This window comes from Phytophthora infestans, genomic scaffold (genome assembly GCF_000142945.1).
Source record: "Phytophthora infestans T30-4 supercont1.37 genomic scaffold, whole genome shotgun sequence".
In the NCBI taxonomy this organism is placed as follows: Eukaryota; Oomycota; class Peronosporomycetes; order Peronosporales; family Peronosporaceae; genus Phytophthora; species Phytophthora infestans.
The window spans coordinates 1,237,436-1,253,398 of record NW_003303722.1 but is presented as its reverse complement, the minus strand read 5'-3'; the positions used below and the strand labels follow the sequence as shown (position 1 = coordinate 1,253,398).

Genomic DNA, 15,963 nt, shown 5'->3' with positions numbered 1-15,963 from the left:
CCTCCTCCGTTATGTCTCCTCGTTTGCCTTCACTTACGGCATCTCCAACTACCGCTACATCTGACGGCGGCATTCCCGCGACTGCATCGACTATTGGGAATGTCATGTAGAACGGCACCATGAATCTAGAGGAAGCCGAATCGTGTCTGATGGCATTTGGAGCTAAACAACTTCGCACAGAGTGTTACCTTCGGCAGCTACGTATCGTTAAAAGGGGCCCGGACGCCAACGACCACAAGTCAGGATATGTTGCGTTATTAATGCAACAGAAGCCCGCGTTCAGCGAGATGCAGCGTCTAGGTGTGGAGGAAGGTCCGGCTAAACGTGGTGTAGTGGGTAGCAAACGTCGTACTCGCCACTGCATGCTACGGCTTTTGAATGTCATGTTTTCGGACTATTTGCACACCGGCTTCATGAAATTGACGCTAGAGCAGCCAGGGCCGAGCTGGATACAAACATGACTCAAGCAAAAAGCACATTTTGGACGGATTTTCACTCAGCGTACTTGAGTTCGCGTCCAGAATTCAGCAAGCTTGTTTCACCTCTGGCAGTATTCGAAAAATGCAATCCTGAGTTCACCGTTCCTCACGAAGCTGCAAAATTACGAGATATGTGGAAGGATATTACTGGTCGTTATGCTACTGCTGTGGCGAGCTCTCAAATTTCAGGCGTGCACGACAATGATTTCTTTTCTTTCTGCTCCGGAAAAATCGACGTCCTGTACATGCATGAGTGGATGCGTACGAAACCTGGTTTGTTGGAGTCCGTAGAAGAGAAACTGCCAAAACGTGCTCGTTTACATACCATGGAGGGAGGTAGTGACAACGACGACGACGAGGTTGGAGGATCTCGTCAATAAAAAAAAACAACGTACTCGTTCGAAGAAAGGGAAGTCAAAAGTGAAAGAGATCAATTTGAGCGATATTCTTACGACAGTGCAAGCCAATAACGCCTCAGCTCAGGCGCTTGAGCTAGACTGTCGCCTGGCACAGCTGATGAGCTCTTTGAATTCGCTCATGGAGCTTAGAGAGCGGATTCTTCGTGCTCCAGAGGGAATATATACTCATGACGACCTAATGGAGGTAAATGAAGACATTGAACACGTTCGTGCAAAAAGAGGGCCCTCATAAGAAAATAACAAATAAAGTGTGTCACGATCAGTATTTCTATTTAGTTGTTTACACTCCGATTGCGTGAAATGCTGTACTGAGGCCGAACAGTGTTATTAGCGCGAAGGTGCTGAGCAATATAGTCTCTCATGTAGCTGTTACCCTCTTCAACAACAGGATCACTTGACATGTAACCCATGAGATTGGCAACGTCATTTAATATTTGCACTCTTTGCGAGACGCGAATGGGTCGAATCGACTCGTCAAATAAACAATAGTCGGCATCAGATATTATACGTCTGTTAATCACGTAGTTATGCAGCACCATAGCTGTGTAAATTGTAGTGGTAGCATTTGAAAGGTTCCGTGAGATAGGAGATCGAAATACCCGCCATTTTGTAGTCAAACGACCAAAAGCCGTTTCAATTCTGATTCGTATTTGACTAGCATGGAAATTGAATGAGTCGTGGTACTCGTCAACAATTTGGTTGCGTGGAAATGGCGTGATCAAATGCTCTCTCACAGGATACGCATTGTCGCCGATGATATACATTCCTGTAGGAAATGAGCTGATATTTCTCGCCACACCAGTCCCACGAAAATCACGTGCATCATTTGTACTTCCTGGATAGCTGGCATCCACAGATATGAAGCGACAATGCGCATCGCACACGGCCTGCACATTGATACCAGGACATGCATAGTGTCCGCTATAATAGCGTCCAATATTTACGTCTCCAGCGTCTTCAGCTGAAGGCGCCTTAATAACACATAGCCATCCGTCTACGCAACCGACACAACCGCTTATTATTCCACTGGAGCTGATAGCCTCAAAGTCGTTCATCACAACCTCTCTGTCCGATTCAGAATCAGGAAATACGATTTTCAATTCTCGTAGACCGAAAATCGCGAACATTGTCTCGTTAATGACACGGTAGTAAGAAGATCCACTAATTCCCACAGTACGGCGAATATCAAGATACGAACCACCAGCTAAATAACGCAGTATAGTCATGAGCATAAGTGGAGTCGATATTGGTTCTTCCCCGCTCGAGTTGGCAGATTGCTGTCTATTAGCCTCAATATTTGGTGTTAAGAGGCCCAACAGGTACAAAAACTGTCGGGAGTCATTCGAAAGGTTAGCTCGAACATGTTTTCATTCAACAGCATCTCAATTTCGAGATCAACATCGATGCGATGACGCGAGTAGCGCGAGCTCCGTGTTCGTGCTTGCAATAGAACGAACAGCAGCAGTATCGTTTGGACGTTGGCTCGATCGCGAAGACGACGAGTGATCGCTATGATCTCGCTGGGTGTGCGCATTTCGTTGCGATAGTGGAAGAGAACAAATGCAAATCAATCAAAGTGATACATCGCAGTTATAAGCTAACATTAGATGTCAACCACCCCTCCTTCAACCTTAGCCACTAAGGCCATCCACTAGTTTAAAGTTTGTTCTTAGCCGAATCAAGCACAAAAAGTACCATTTGCAAGAAATCGGCAAAGAACGGCCCTTAAAAAACTAATCGGTTCTTAAAAAATATATCAATTTTGTGTTTTGAACACCAAGTCACGAATTTCCCACCACGATATGGATGCCTTCGACTTCCTCGAGACGCTGCCGCCGGCAACGCTGGAGCGTCTGTACCAGGATCCATGGGCGTGCCAGGCTATCTTCCAGGCTCTACCATCTCTTGCTCAGCAGTTCGTGATGCGTCTTCTGCCCACAAACTCTGCCGTACCGCGTGATCTACTGGAGCAATGGGTTGTGCCAATACCAGGAGAAACCAAACGCATGCCGCCTCAATTCAACGCCGCGTTGCAGAAGCTGGAGGGACTTCGAGTGTTTGTACAGCAAGATGGAGGCTACAAACCTCACCCGACGTTCCAGAAGCAGCTCATGGTGAGGAAAAATAGCCTTAAAATGACAAATGCAGGCGACTAATACTAACACGATACTGGGCAGTATGCGCTGAGCAACTTGGGCGGATCTCCGTGGGAACGTGGGCGACTACATCTTCCTAGGGACCCGGAGAACACTTTCGCTGCGGTGGATCTTGAGCGGTACGCGAGGGCACGCTGGGACTTGGTGCTGCACTACATGGTGGGGTCTACAGCAGTACAGGAGCCGCCACAGTCCGTGGTGGACATCCTACTGCGTACAAAACTACTGCAGGCAAGTGGGGCGGACTCCAGGGCGCTGCATATCACAGACACGGGCTACGAGTTCATGCTGAAGGACATCCACGTGCAGATGTGGATCTTTATGTTGGAATACATTCGCACGCTGGATAACACGGGCACCCTGAAGCAGGAGGATATTCTGCAGTTCTTGTTCCAGATCAGCTACTGCCAGACGGGAGGGTACTACGCAGTAGCAGATCTGACGGAGACCCAGCGACTATTACTCGGAGATTTCATTGACTTCGGACTACTGTTCCGAAAACGCCAAAATTCGGATCGCTTCTACACAACAAGTCTGGCTGTGAACCTCATTTTCGGTGGGTCCACGGGACAGAAGCGTAGCCATGTCAGTCTCACGAGCTCGTTTGCTGGTGTTCGTGCCGGTATGAAGTCGCAAGTGGCAGATCCGCGTCAGGCCCCGACAGTCGATCACGGAGCTCGTCTGCTTGTGGTGGTGGAGACAAACTTCAAGATCTACGCGTACACTTCGTCGACTCTTCATGTGGCTATGCTCAGCGTGTTTGTGGACATTGTGGCACGACTACCGAACTTGGCCATTGGCTTCATCACTCGAGAGAGTCTGCGCTCTGCTCTGATTCACGGCATCTCGGCCCAGCAGATCTACGACTTCTTGATGAAGCACGCGCACCCGAAAATGCGACGCAACAGTCCAGTGATCCCTGAGAATATTGCTGACCAGATCTACTTGTGGGAACGCGAGAGGAATCGCGTACAGTTTCTGGAGGGAATTCTATTCGACGGTTTCAACACCAAGGAAGACTACGAGAGTGTTCGGGACTACGCCAAGGGTCTCATGGTGCTCACATGGTCGGATCCCATTCACTTCAGGCTGTCGATTGCTACTGCAGGTATTGACGAAGTACGCCACTTTATCCAGAACCAAGTATCGACTCGAGGATAAGAGAGATTGATGACTCTGCAACAGACAAGAGCTTGTAGGTGAAGTGACTAATGCAGCACTTGAAATAATAGTTAGTGGATCCAGGATACGATCTGTAGTCGATCAAGCGGAGCTCCCCATGCGTCCCGACGCGTACAGGGAGCCCGTCCGTTGTTGTCTTGATATCTATGCTAAGCATTCTTTCTCATTGTTTGAACCTTCGTCAGAGTAGCGACTGCGAGGAGATGAAAGAAGCGATGAAGTTGACGCCGTGGACGAAGTTGAGTCGAATAGGCGCTTGTAAATGGAGCCGCAGAGCATAAGAACTGTAATCGAACACACGAGAACAGAGCGTCACCATTCCGATTTGGCCTCTTGTTCTGACAAAATGGACAGTATTACCTTTTGTTGATGTTGATCCAGCCGGCTTCTTGCCGTAAAGTTCTGTCGAAAAAAAACAAAAGAGAAAGCACGTAAGCATTCCACGTCAAGCCCGAAGAAACCCGCTGACACTTACTTGATTCCTCTATCACTTCGTGGTGGAATGTAGAGTGTCCGCACACACAGCCAAAGTGTGGATCCTGTTTGTCCTGTGGACAAGCCTCCATCTTCTGCATTCGATACACACAACATCTTCCTGGTCGGCAGAGCTTGCACTTTCCTCGCAGTCGTCCTTCAAGATCGCGCTTGAAAATTACGTGGTCAATGATGTCCATCGGGACCCCCTTGAAAGTCGTTGTCTCCAACACAGCGTCAAGATTCGTTCGGACGTAGTCGGCGCAGATATCCAAGAGTGACGGAGGTGTGAGTGCTCCAATATCAATCGAGTACAAATCCTGCAGTCTGTCCGTGCCGTCGTATCCTCCTAACAAGTACATTTTGCTATCCACGACCACAGCTCGGTGGAACGTTCGACTACTTGGGATGCTTCCAGTCGTACAAACTTCACTCCACGTGTTGGTCACCAAGTCGAGGCGTTGCAGGTCGTTAAAGCGGCTGTGTGTCTTGTCCACACCCCCAAAGACAAACATGTTGTCGCCGAAAATCACGGCTGTATGACGGTATCTGTGCGGTGGGCTACTGCCAGTCGTCTCCAGCTTCCTCCACTCGTTCGTGACAAAGCTGTACTCGTACAGGTCGTTCAGTGTGTCGCGTCCATCCCACCCTCCAAAAACGATCAACCGGTTGGTCTCTGTGTGCACGACACCACTGTGGCCAAAGCGTCTGGACGGGACGGCGCCCTGGGCCTGCAATCGGCTCCAGCGTTGTGCCTGAATGTCGTAGCCACAGAGGTCGTTGAAACGACTCGAGCCGTTGTAGCCTCCGAAAATATAAATACTGGACGAGTGCAGCACCATGATGTGGTCAGTGCGAGCTTCCGGTCGGTCCTCCACGACGCTGGGCATCTGGCTCCACCTCTGTTCGTCGAAGTTGAAGTAGTACAGATCGTTGAAGTAGTTGCCATCACGACCGTCGTAGCCTCCGAAGATGAACATGTCGCTTTCGTGGACAACTCCTAGCGCCCCTGAGCGCCTCGGCGGGAGAGCACCGTGCGTCTGCACCTGCGACCACGAGCTCGTCTCGAGATCCAGCTGGTACAGATCCTGTTGACGTCTTCTACGATCTGTGCCGCCGAAGACATACACTCGGCCATCTGCATCACGCATGGACCCAAGTTAGCCTTTCGTCTTCTACATTAGCTCTCATATAGATGTTGTATACCTTTGCTGGTGACTGTGTGGCCTGTGCGTGGACTGTACACGTCTCCATGCGGGTGTAGCTTTTCCCAGGATCGCACTTCGAGCCGACTGCCGGCGGTGGAGCAACTACTCGCAGTCTCCTTAGCTCGGTCTTCTTTCTTGGTCGTGGACGACGTAGTCATGGGAGTCACGGCCATCTTTCTCTGATCTGTAGATCTGTGTATTTAGTAGGTACAACCCAGTGATTCGGGTGTCGGGTCAAGTCTACGCAGCTCTCGCTCGATTCGTAGAATGCCGAGCCAGCAGATCCCAGGCCTCGTGTCGTCTTGTCCAGCCCTGGTGAGGAGTTTCCGGGCCGTTTTCCTGCTTGAGCGCACTTGCTGTCACCTCGAGGAGTGCGGCGGTCGTTTCTTACTGCGGGCGCACGAATGCGGAATGCAGGAGTGAAGGTCACGAAGGTTTCCCTTTCGAGCCGGACGAGTGCGCACTTGACCGCGCGCTTGGTTGGCTTAGAATAGCAAATCCCACACTGAAGCGGTCTTCGAGTGCGGTCGAATGGCTTTCCGTTTTTCTTCTTTCTGTCTTTTCGAGCTGACCTATTTTACGGTACGACAAAGGAGTGATGGTCATCGCAGAATAAATTTGCGTTCACTATGCCCCTGACTTGAAGTGCATTGTGTCTCTTCATTGACGTTGTGTGGAACACACCAATCTTTCCAATTGACTGTGACGTGTGCACACTAGAGCATTGTAAGCCGACCAGAACTCGTGCGTACGAGTGGACGATATCTTGCTCAACTCAGGCTGCCTAGGATCAGCATTGCAGCCGGCGACAGCGTTGGTGGTGCCGTTGACGTTGTTCGTTGGACGGCTCCGGCCATACATACTAACGCGCCTGGCTGTCCATATGGGACGGAAGCTGCGATACTGCGAGGATCTGGACTCATTGGCGCTGAGCCTTCCAACATCAGAGCCCCTTGCCCGAACAAGAGGACCAATAGTCGGTTTAGACGGTTGAAAACGCCGGAAATAACGACAAAACGGCTTCGGACGAGTTTAGCGCCTACAACTCATAGCAATGTGGTGGTTATTATTGACGGCGCTCAACCACATACAAGTGTCATGAGAAACTTATCCGAAAACTGACCAGCCAAACCTCTTACATGATGAAATATGACCTCCTCTTCGACTTTTAAGGCGTGTTTTCACTAAAGGAGCCTTGTAGCATATAATCCGCGACTTCATGTCCTTCGCTAACGGTTTGGAATAGATTTGGTCCTGTTGCGTAGAAACTCGTGTAGAGTAATTGAAACAATCTTCCATGCATACCTTTTTGCGTGGTTTGCCATTTTTAAAGCAATAAAAAGTCTAGAAATTAAAACGCATGTAGCATAGATTTTGCTGTGGTGGGGGTGCGAAAGGTCCTACTGTCATTTCTGCTTCTCTCTTGTATGCGCGTGACGATGATTCAGGCTTTCGGTAGATCTGACCGAGCTGAATTGCAGTTTTTGATTTTTGACTTGAAAAGTACTTCCTTAAAACACCAAAGGCTACGGTATGGCTTGAGAAAGTTACTAACACAAGAGGAAATGAAGTTTATTTTTCGACTCGAAGTACTTGGACCTTCGCTGGCTTAGCTTTCAAACTGACGGCCGTAATGCACACGGCGTTCAATTGTAATGTAGCTGTATCAACATCCCGTGGTATCAATAGAGGCTTGTTTTAAAAAGCAAGCTAAGATAAGTAACAGCTCGTCGAGCGCGGACGCGTCCAACATTTTATTATTGGTGAAGATGTCACCATCAACTCTGCATTCGCTTCCAGCACCCAGTATACACGCTAGCTGTGATAGTTCAGCAGTAGCCGTCTGGATGCAGTCAGCTGCTAATGAAAGAACTTTTAGCCCCAGATTTACTTGATGCATATCAGTCTGCAACTGACATTTACAAGTAAAAAAACGAATTGTTTTAGGTGCGCACTCAAGTTTATTCAGCACTTGATAAGTTGCCATATGATGACTCCGTGGGATGACAGCTTTAGCTTGTTAACCCTTCTAACCCGGTATTCCGTATCCTACAGAATAAAAGATTTTGCAGGATTTAGTATCCAGCTAACTTGGCTGCAGACTATGAATTCGCATATGATGTTTTGTAAAGGGGGAGTTTGCACATCATTCCTAGAAGGGAAGATAGACGGGGATTGTTCTACGTGAATGGAAAAAACAATATAAATTCAAAGGAGTTTTGAAAATTTGAGTGAAAGCCCAAAACGACCGCGTGTCAGCCACTCCCTCATCGCCGCACATTGAAATCTTTCTTCGAACGATGAACACCCCCGGCGAGAAGACGTTCAAGCCGCTGTGGAGAGAATTATGCGAGGACGGGTGAAAGACTCGCAAGCCCACGCCCATGGCCAAGCATCACCGCTACGTAAGCCTGGAATCACGGATCGGTTGGACGAGTCACGACGCAGCATCGACTTTTTTAGGGTGCGTAATTAGACCTTGATATATGGTGCTACGTACTAACAGGATACGTAATGTCTAGGTGAAGATGAACTCATGACATTTGGGCGTGCATCCGGCTGCCTCCAGCTTCCCCATTCAAGTGTGAGCATTGCATCTACACGCCGTCCGATCGAAAAGCAGGCTTCAAACGAAGCTATTGGTCAGCAGATACCATACAGCGATTTACCAGAGGCTGCGCAGTCCAAGCCACCTTCTGCGACACCTACGACTACCCACCCCCTGCAGCCTCTCCTGGAAATGCGAGAGCAGATGGAGTTGAAGGTACACACGCTTCATGTGTATTCGCTCTCCCCCAACTGTTCCTTTATCACAGCTGGCTTCCAGACCAGAGGTACCGAAATCTTCGGTGGTTGGCGCTCAGGATGATACAGAGCAAAATGGGGTGGAGAGCGCTGCTGCTCCGGATGATACAGATTCGGAGCCCCGAGAGAATACGACAGATGCTGAAGAAGCTAAGAGTGAGATTGACGACCCTTCTGATTATCGAGTTGGTTTTGAGGTGTTTGATAGCAACGACTTCATGAAGGGACTCCGGAGAGATCGGTTGTTCAAACAACCGATCCAGACGATGTGAGCGTGGTTGCTAGTGGGGGTACTAGCGATGTGGACTCCGATGCGGATGATGAAGACGTAATTGAAGACATTACTGTGGTTTCTGGCGTAGAAGGTGTAGATGACGTTGAAGACATGCCATTGAATGATGACATTTCCGACGAGGGACTTTTGGATCTGACAAGCGATGATCGGAGAATATATGGGTTACGTATGATGAAGAGCATAGCGCCGTATTATACAGAATTGTTTGTGTGTCAATCATACTTGTTCTGGATGGTGGTTTGACGATGTATTTGTAGGAAACCTTAGAGTTGATGCCGCTACCGACTACTACAACGGGCCCTCTGGCATTGAGCTGGATGGACTCAAAGCCGGTAAATATGCTCGCTTCAGGCTGCAGCATACATCCTGCCAGCATTTTGCGATTGGGAAAAGATGGCACACAAGCACGGTGCCCTGCCCACAGCTGATTGTGGACTACACCCGCGGCATGGGTGGTGTGGACGTCCACGACCAGCTGCGGCTCCAGCACAGCAGTATTCAGAAGTGTGTTTTGCTCTGAAAATACTACAATCGGTTGTTCCTGTGCATTATCGACATGGCCGTGGTCAATGGATACATCATTTACTTTTTGACACCTAAGACAAAAGGAGAAAGAACACCTACCCATGCCGAGTACTTGCGCCGTTTGCACACGCAGATTCTTGCACTGCAAACAATTAGTTTCGAGACTCATCCCAACGCTGAGGACCTGGTGTCCGTACCTATACAACGCCAGCAGCACACATTAGTGAATAACGACGTCTTCTATTCCTAGCGGCACAAACGCAGGCAGCGCCTTTGCAAAGTTTGCTCCGCTTTTGCGAACTCAAACACCAAGTCATTCGAGACTAGCTTTTACTGCTCGCAGTTTAGCGAGGTGTTTGGAGGTCGAGTACCTCTATGCCGACACGTTAGACACGTCGACAGCGGAAACACGCTGATATGCTCGCAAATTTGGCATGACACGTGAAGCGAAGGGAAGAGCATTTCACCTAGCCTGAAGAAGAAGATACGATTTCGTAAGCGTAGGAGAGGGAGCGACGAGGAAGAAGAGTAAGCTTAGAAATGGGTAGTTGTAAAAACAAGCAAATTGACCTGATCTTACGCGCAGAGAAGAGTTTGCCCTGTTCCTCCTCACTAATCCGTTAGTTAGGAACTGGGCAAATTCTTTCTCTGCGCGCACTTCGTATTCGGTTGGCGCCGAGAATGGATGGCTGTTGACGGACTCTTGAGTGTGTCCAGGAGCAGTAACGAAAATGCCAGGTATTGATGGGACGCAGGTATTTGCCGTTCTTTGTACTGCCGTGAACCAATAGAAGCTCGCGATCCTCGCAGATGCTGTCACACTGTGGACATTATGTTCCGTGGCGCAATGTCTTTGTGCTAAATGTGTCCGGTTCTTGGTCAGTAGGAGCGAAGGGGGTTGCAGCAGGATTATTTTGGGAGGTTTCGACTGTATAATTAATTCAAGTATAAATCCTTACTCTGTAGGATACAGAATAAAAGCTCGGGCTAGAAGGGTTAAACAGCCTAGCCAATTTCATTGCATTCTTTCTCTCATTGCCAGCTTGAAGGAGTCTCGTGAAACTTCACTTCGGCGGCAGCACTATATCCTAGCGCCCGCGGTAGGATAAAAAGGACTTCCGATTTGTATGAGAGGATTCTCGGGGCCGAAATTGCTTGATGACCTTTATAACAAAGCAACTACAGTACCACTCGCACTTACGATATCAAGCTTAATATAAACCCGGATTTTGTCCTAGCTATTAGGACAAAAATAAAAAAGGCTTTTGTTATTAAAACCACTTTTGAAGCTTACCTCTACGTCCATGAGGACGTAGTAGGACACCAGGTTGGACATACTTAGAATATAATAGAAGACGCGTATTTGTCTCCATGGCTACAAAAGCTTGTTCTTCCCAGCAGCGATGTCACAAGAGTGCAGTAAGCTTTTGGTCCTTTATCTTGTCATACGACAGACCTCACTAGGGCTAACATATGAATAGCGCATGCCGGAAAATCAGTACTTTATACCCTGTCTCAAGCCCTTTCGCATTACACGTGACCAAAAGAGAAACAGTGATTGGCTGGAATGGAAGGATGTGCAGTTGAAGACCAGTCCAAAACACTCTGCATTACGATTTCCTTAAAACCGTTACGTCTAACGACTAATGCCAGGGCAACCAAAACTACCACCACTCATCAAAAATCCATTTGCATTTACTTCTTGCTCCTCTGTCTCCTTGGTCTCAATCTCCTTCTGCCGCTTGTTCACAAACCGAATCTTCACCTGTAGCGCAGGAGGGATGACAGCTCCATTCTTTCAGCTTTGATTCCAGATTTCGCTTCAAGTGAGAGCGACGCCGTATTGAAGCCGTCGCGCCATGTTGCACAACGTTACACTTCCTGTTTAGCCCGCGAGCACGTAGCACAGAAGTAGCTCGTCTCAAAGCTGCGAACCCCAGCACCTGCGGAAATCAAGCGGATCTTACACAACCGCTCCCGCCGCTTAGCGCGATTTAGCTCCTCCGTTCTCTCCAGCGTGTAATTGAGCATGGGAGCCGCTTGCGTTGAAATCCTCGCTACTTTGGTTCAGCAGGTCCACGTGAAGTCGTCGTAGAAATACTGCATGTACTGGCACAGCTTGGTTCTTCTTCTTCATCGCTATCTTGTGCGCGACGAATGCGTTTACCATGGTAATGTCCACCAAGCCTAGAAGAAATCATTTAGTACTTGCGCATTCAGATAGAGCGCTGGATCGAGTACCGCTGAAGCCGTAGCTGGTCGTGTACGTCGAGCTTCATGGCTTTGAGGTGGTCGCGCACCACCAAGGCACTAGCCCATCCTGCTCTTCCGGATTGTGCCTACGTGAGCGTGACCCCTGCTGAGAAGCTTGTGCGAGAGGCACCGGCGTATAGAAGCTGTCCGCACAGGTACGTCGGTGAGTAGGCTATCCTCGCAACACTCGAGTAAGATTTATTTTAGCACATCTCGCTGGGGCACAGCTTCTTCATCTTTGTTAAAAGAGGTGCGAAGGCAAGCACCCCTTGCTGCGACAGTAGCGTAGTAGACTCCCCCACAAGACGAATTAGTCATTGCCCTTAGCAATCAAATGCAGCGCACATACCAATAAAGAAGTCGACTCCTTCAGTCCCCTTGACGTTTCCACCAGGTGGTAGGTACCGTTGATTGTTGCTTAGGCCCGTTGACTTCTTGTAGGTCCGTGCTTTTTTGCTGAGCTCGCGCCCAATTTGCTTGAATGATTTCTCGTAAGCGATGGTAAGCATCTAAGCGAATTATGAGGGTTTGTATCTTCTCGGGCGCAGATATTATGAGGGTTTGTATCTTCTCGGGCGCAGATATTCACCCCAGCCCTTTCCCCATATTATCATGTCGCACAGAAATTACACCTTACAGTCGACCTGCTTAAAATTATATCATACAAACTTCTATATGCGAATTTGGATTGCGTCAAATTTGTTGCGAGATTCCAGAATATTTTCACTTATATATCTTAGATTCCGGGGAATCCGTATAGGGTTAAAGCAAGCAATAGTGATAAAAAATACACGTAAGAAGGAATCCCAAATTATTTAGATCGTGTTCGACTTAAAAAATGTGATTTTGCTAAAATTAGATATTTTAATATCTGCCTAATTTAATCAGCTAAATCGAAAATAGGTATTTCGTGAAAAACAAGTCTACCACCAATTTGGAAACCAAATATTTTTAGGCATTTGAGGTTTTTCTAGAACTTAGGTAGAAGACCTCAAAACCACTAGAATCAGAAAACCTCGCTGGAATGGAGCAAATCGAATACGGCCTTACATATATGTATATCGTGAGCTCCAGCCATTTTGTCCTTTCAGATTCACGCATTCTCGTGAGATTTGCCATTACCAAATGGCAGTCTATTTATATTTAAATACCTCAGTTTGCTGTCTGCTACCTGGGCGCTCTGGTCGAATTACATATAAATCTACCAGCCCTAGACGGATCGACCAATCAACGCCTCCAACGATCGTAATATGCGTAAATACACACGATGGTGGACTTTGACAGCCTATGTCACAGCGATACAGGGATTAATGCGTTCGGTCTAATAAGGTGCAAGGAGAGGGATTTAAATGCTAACTTAATATAAATAAAATACAATCCCCGTAATACCGGTCAAGTTTGCGTCTGGATTGGACAAAAGGGTCGAGATTACAATATATACCGTATTTCGCATGTAGAGAGCTGCACCCTCATATGAGATGCACCTAGATATTGACCAATCACATTCGGCTATCTTGAATTGAGGAAATCGCATGTAGAGAGATGCACCATTCCTAAGCCAACCAAGTCTTTGCGGCAAAATTTGCGCCGGCAGTCGGTCATTTGCCATGTCACGCACGAAGCCTCGCCCAGTGGGCAGACCTCGTGTCGGTGGTAAGGGACGCCACCAGACCAAACACACGGTCAAGGGCATCACGGTGCAGAAGAAGCTACGGGTACAAGAAGTGCGACTTGCGTCTCGACACCGACTGCCTTGCGGCTGCGTCTTTGGTGGAGGAGTTGCAGCGACTATCGCTAGTAGGGTTAAGTACTGACGAAGATCACAATTTTGATAGATGGCTCACCGCAGAGGAGGATGGCAACGTGAGTGCTGACGTAGCCGTCGTGTAAATACACTTTTTGTAAAGGAAAAAAGGTTCCCGCATAATTTGATTGTGTCTTTTGAATATATATTTATCCGGGCTTGATTTGCTATGTGAACATTAGGTGCATCTCTCTACATGCGAAATACGGTATTGTGCTTTGCAGCGATTTTGTCAAAACATGATTAAATTTGCTGGATTTATAATAAGTGGTGATGAACTTACAATAATGCGAGCTCATAAAACGGTGTCCCCGTTGATGGCACGGTAAAGTGGACAGAATTGCACTTTTGAAAGTGCAATTCTGGCACAGATGCTGCATTTCGTTTCACTACGTCCGTAGAATAAGGAAGTATTTATGAACGCAAACATAAAGCGTTGTTTGCTGGTGCAGCCTCGTGGTCACATCGATTACTATTTATGCAGCTGGATTTAGATAAAGATTTAACTCATTTTAAGGCTCATATTTTTTTTCACACACATTTAGGAAGACGGGTTGCCATTTTAAGCTTTTAATAACGTCGGTAAAATCACTGCAAAGCACAATGTTTATATTGCATTAATGCATCTCCTGCGCAGCCGCAGCATATATTTGTGACGCTACTCGAAATAATTCCCATTTTACAACGAAGGAAGAAGAGACTGCTGCTACGGACTACCACATGGCTTCTGTAACGCATCGGGTGGTCCAGTAACCTTGCCGCTCTACATAGACGTCAAGGGAACACGACAGTACAAGGGAACGTTATAGTAAGTGGCGCCTCTAATTCTTGTAGAAGCCAAGCTGGCTATTTTAATTTAAAGCACTCTCGGCTGTCTATAATACTTGGAGTGCATTAACGCGACATTTCAGGAGGGGAGAGAACGGAGATTCACTACATTTAGTCATCAAAGCGGGATATATCGACGCGCTTTCTGTGATTGATGAAGTTGTAAAAGTCGGGAGGCCTAGCGCAATATTTACACTCGAATATTGAACTTGGATCGAGGTTGCATGGATGATGTCCATGCCGAACATTCTCAAGGAAAATCGCTTTGTCAAGAGAGATTACATATATTTGACGCGGACTGCTCAATCATTTCATTTTGCAGTGAGGTGCACTGAAGTCATTCAAGCCTAAATTTAGCGAGTTCCTATGTCCTATATAAGCAGACGTCTCTTGCCCATCTGCCCACTCTAACCGATCGACATGAACGTCAAGCTAGACCCCCTTCCATTCCTTAAACGGAGCCGTCCCCGAACGAGGATATGGCACTTGAGAGATGGATCCGTCGCGCTCACGGCGGGACACGTACGTCAGTCGATTAGAGCATCCGGTTGCTAGGAATCGTACAGGCTTGCTGTCCATCCACGTTCGAGCCATGCACTCAGGGTGCCCTCTTCACAATGAAATACGATACATGCCGCGTGGTATGCGCTTGGGTCGTTTCTTCTGCGCAAACTCGATGGGATCCGAGGCTCCCTCATCAATATTATTCATGTTCCAATAGACAACATCGTTGGTAGTGTGCTCTGCGCCACTGCTCCGCGATGGTTGATGTCGACCTGGAATCTAGTTGAATACTGCGACAAGTATCCCTTGCTATGATGGCGAGGACATCTGCTGAGCGGCTGTAATCGCGACGGTGATTCCGCCATTTGAACACAGATACTGAGTCAGCAAGCCGTCGATATTCCCAGTAGATGTGTCGAAGGTATTTTGGCTTTGGTTCTCGCCGCTGGAATTAGATTGGTAACGGCAGAAGCGCGGTTTTCCTCGGTCGATAGGAGAACACCTGTGGAAGGGGAAGACGTGTAACAGGATGTCGATAACGACGGCCTGTAATTACGACAAACATGACGATGTGGCCCGCGGCAGACTTGGACGAGACGAAGGCGCGAACGGACATCAAGCTGCCGTATCCGTTCAGAGCACAGGTGATAAGTCGTACGATCCGGAAAGATCGCCCGTGTGCGGTCCTAACCGCCGGATATAGTAGTACGGGGGCTGACGACAGACCGTGATGCGGCACGGACTTCGCGAGTAATACGATAGTGGTTGAAGAAGCTGAGCGGGGGAAGATCGCGGGGAACGCGAACAGCGGTCAAACGCTTATTGGAATCTGCAGCGAAGTGAAAAGACTACGAACTTTGCGGCGGGCGACGGTGTGGTGACTCAGACGAGTGCCAAAAGACGAACGAAAGACAAACGAAAGACGAAAGACGAGCGAAGAACGAGGAACGAAGGCAGTAACGGACGCATCATTGTATAGGCTGTTACTGGACGAACAAGACATCGACGAATGGAGGCTCACGGCGGCACGA

At 48.1% G+C, this 15,963-nt stretch overlaps 4 protein-coding genes across 4 annotated transcripts; 2 read left to right on the top strand and 2 right to left on the bottom strand.

Moving 5' to 3' along the window:
* Positions 1–149: 149 nt before the first annotated feature.
* On the top strand, positions 150–819 carry PITG_15488 (uncharacterized protein; the record flags this gene model as incomplete). The annotated part of the gene is made up of 5 exons (XM_002898384.1): positions 150–385; positions 468–501; positions 552–612; positions 669–720; positions 774–819. 5 exons carry the CDS (start codon positions 150–152, stop codon positions 817–819), a joined length of 429 nt encoding a protein of 142 aa, XP_002898430.1.
* Positions 820–1,170: 351 nt separating this feature from the next.
* On the bottom strand, positions 1,171–2,130 carry PITG_15487 (uncharacterized protein; the record flags this gene model as incomplete). The annotated part of the gene is made up of 2 exons (XM_002898383.1): positions 1,171–1,581; positions 1,633–2,130. The coding sequence occupies 2 exons, from the start codon at positions 2,128–2,130 to the stop codon at positions 1,171–1,173; spliced, it is 909 nt and encodes a 302-aa protein (XP_002898429.1).
* A 570-nt stretch (positions 2,131–2,700) lies between these two features.
* Positions 2,701–4,215, top strand: PITG_15486 (general transcription factor IIH subunit, putative; the record flags this gene model as incomplete). The annotated part of the gene is made up of 2 exons (XM_002898382.1): positions 2,701–3,012; positions 3,076–4,215. The coding sequence occupies 2 exons, from the start codon at positions 2,701–2,703 to the stop codon at positions 4,213–4,215; spliced, it is 1,452 nt and encodes a 483-aa protein (XP_002898428.1).
* Positions 4,216–4,380: 165 nt separating this feature from the next.
* On the bottom strand, positions 4,381–6,091 carry PITG_15485 (uncharacterized protein; the record flags this gene model as incomplete). The annotated part of the gene is made up of 5 exons (XM_002898381.1): positions 4,381–4,520; positions 4,597–4,638; positions 4,712–5,848; positions 5,917–6,023; positions 6,069–6,091. The coding sequence occupies 5 exons, from the start codon at positions 6,089–6,091 to the stop codon at positions 4,381–4,383; spliced, it is 1,449 nt and encodes a 482-aa protein (XP_002898427.1).
* Between the last annotated feature and the right edge of the window lie 9,872 nt (positions 6,092–15,963).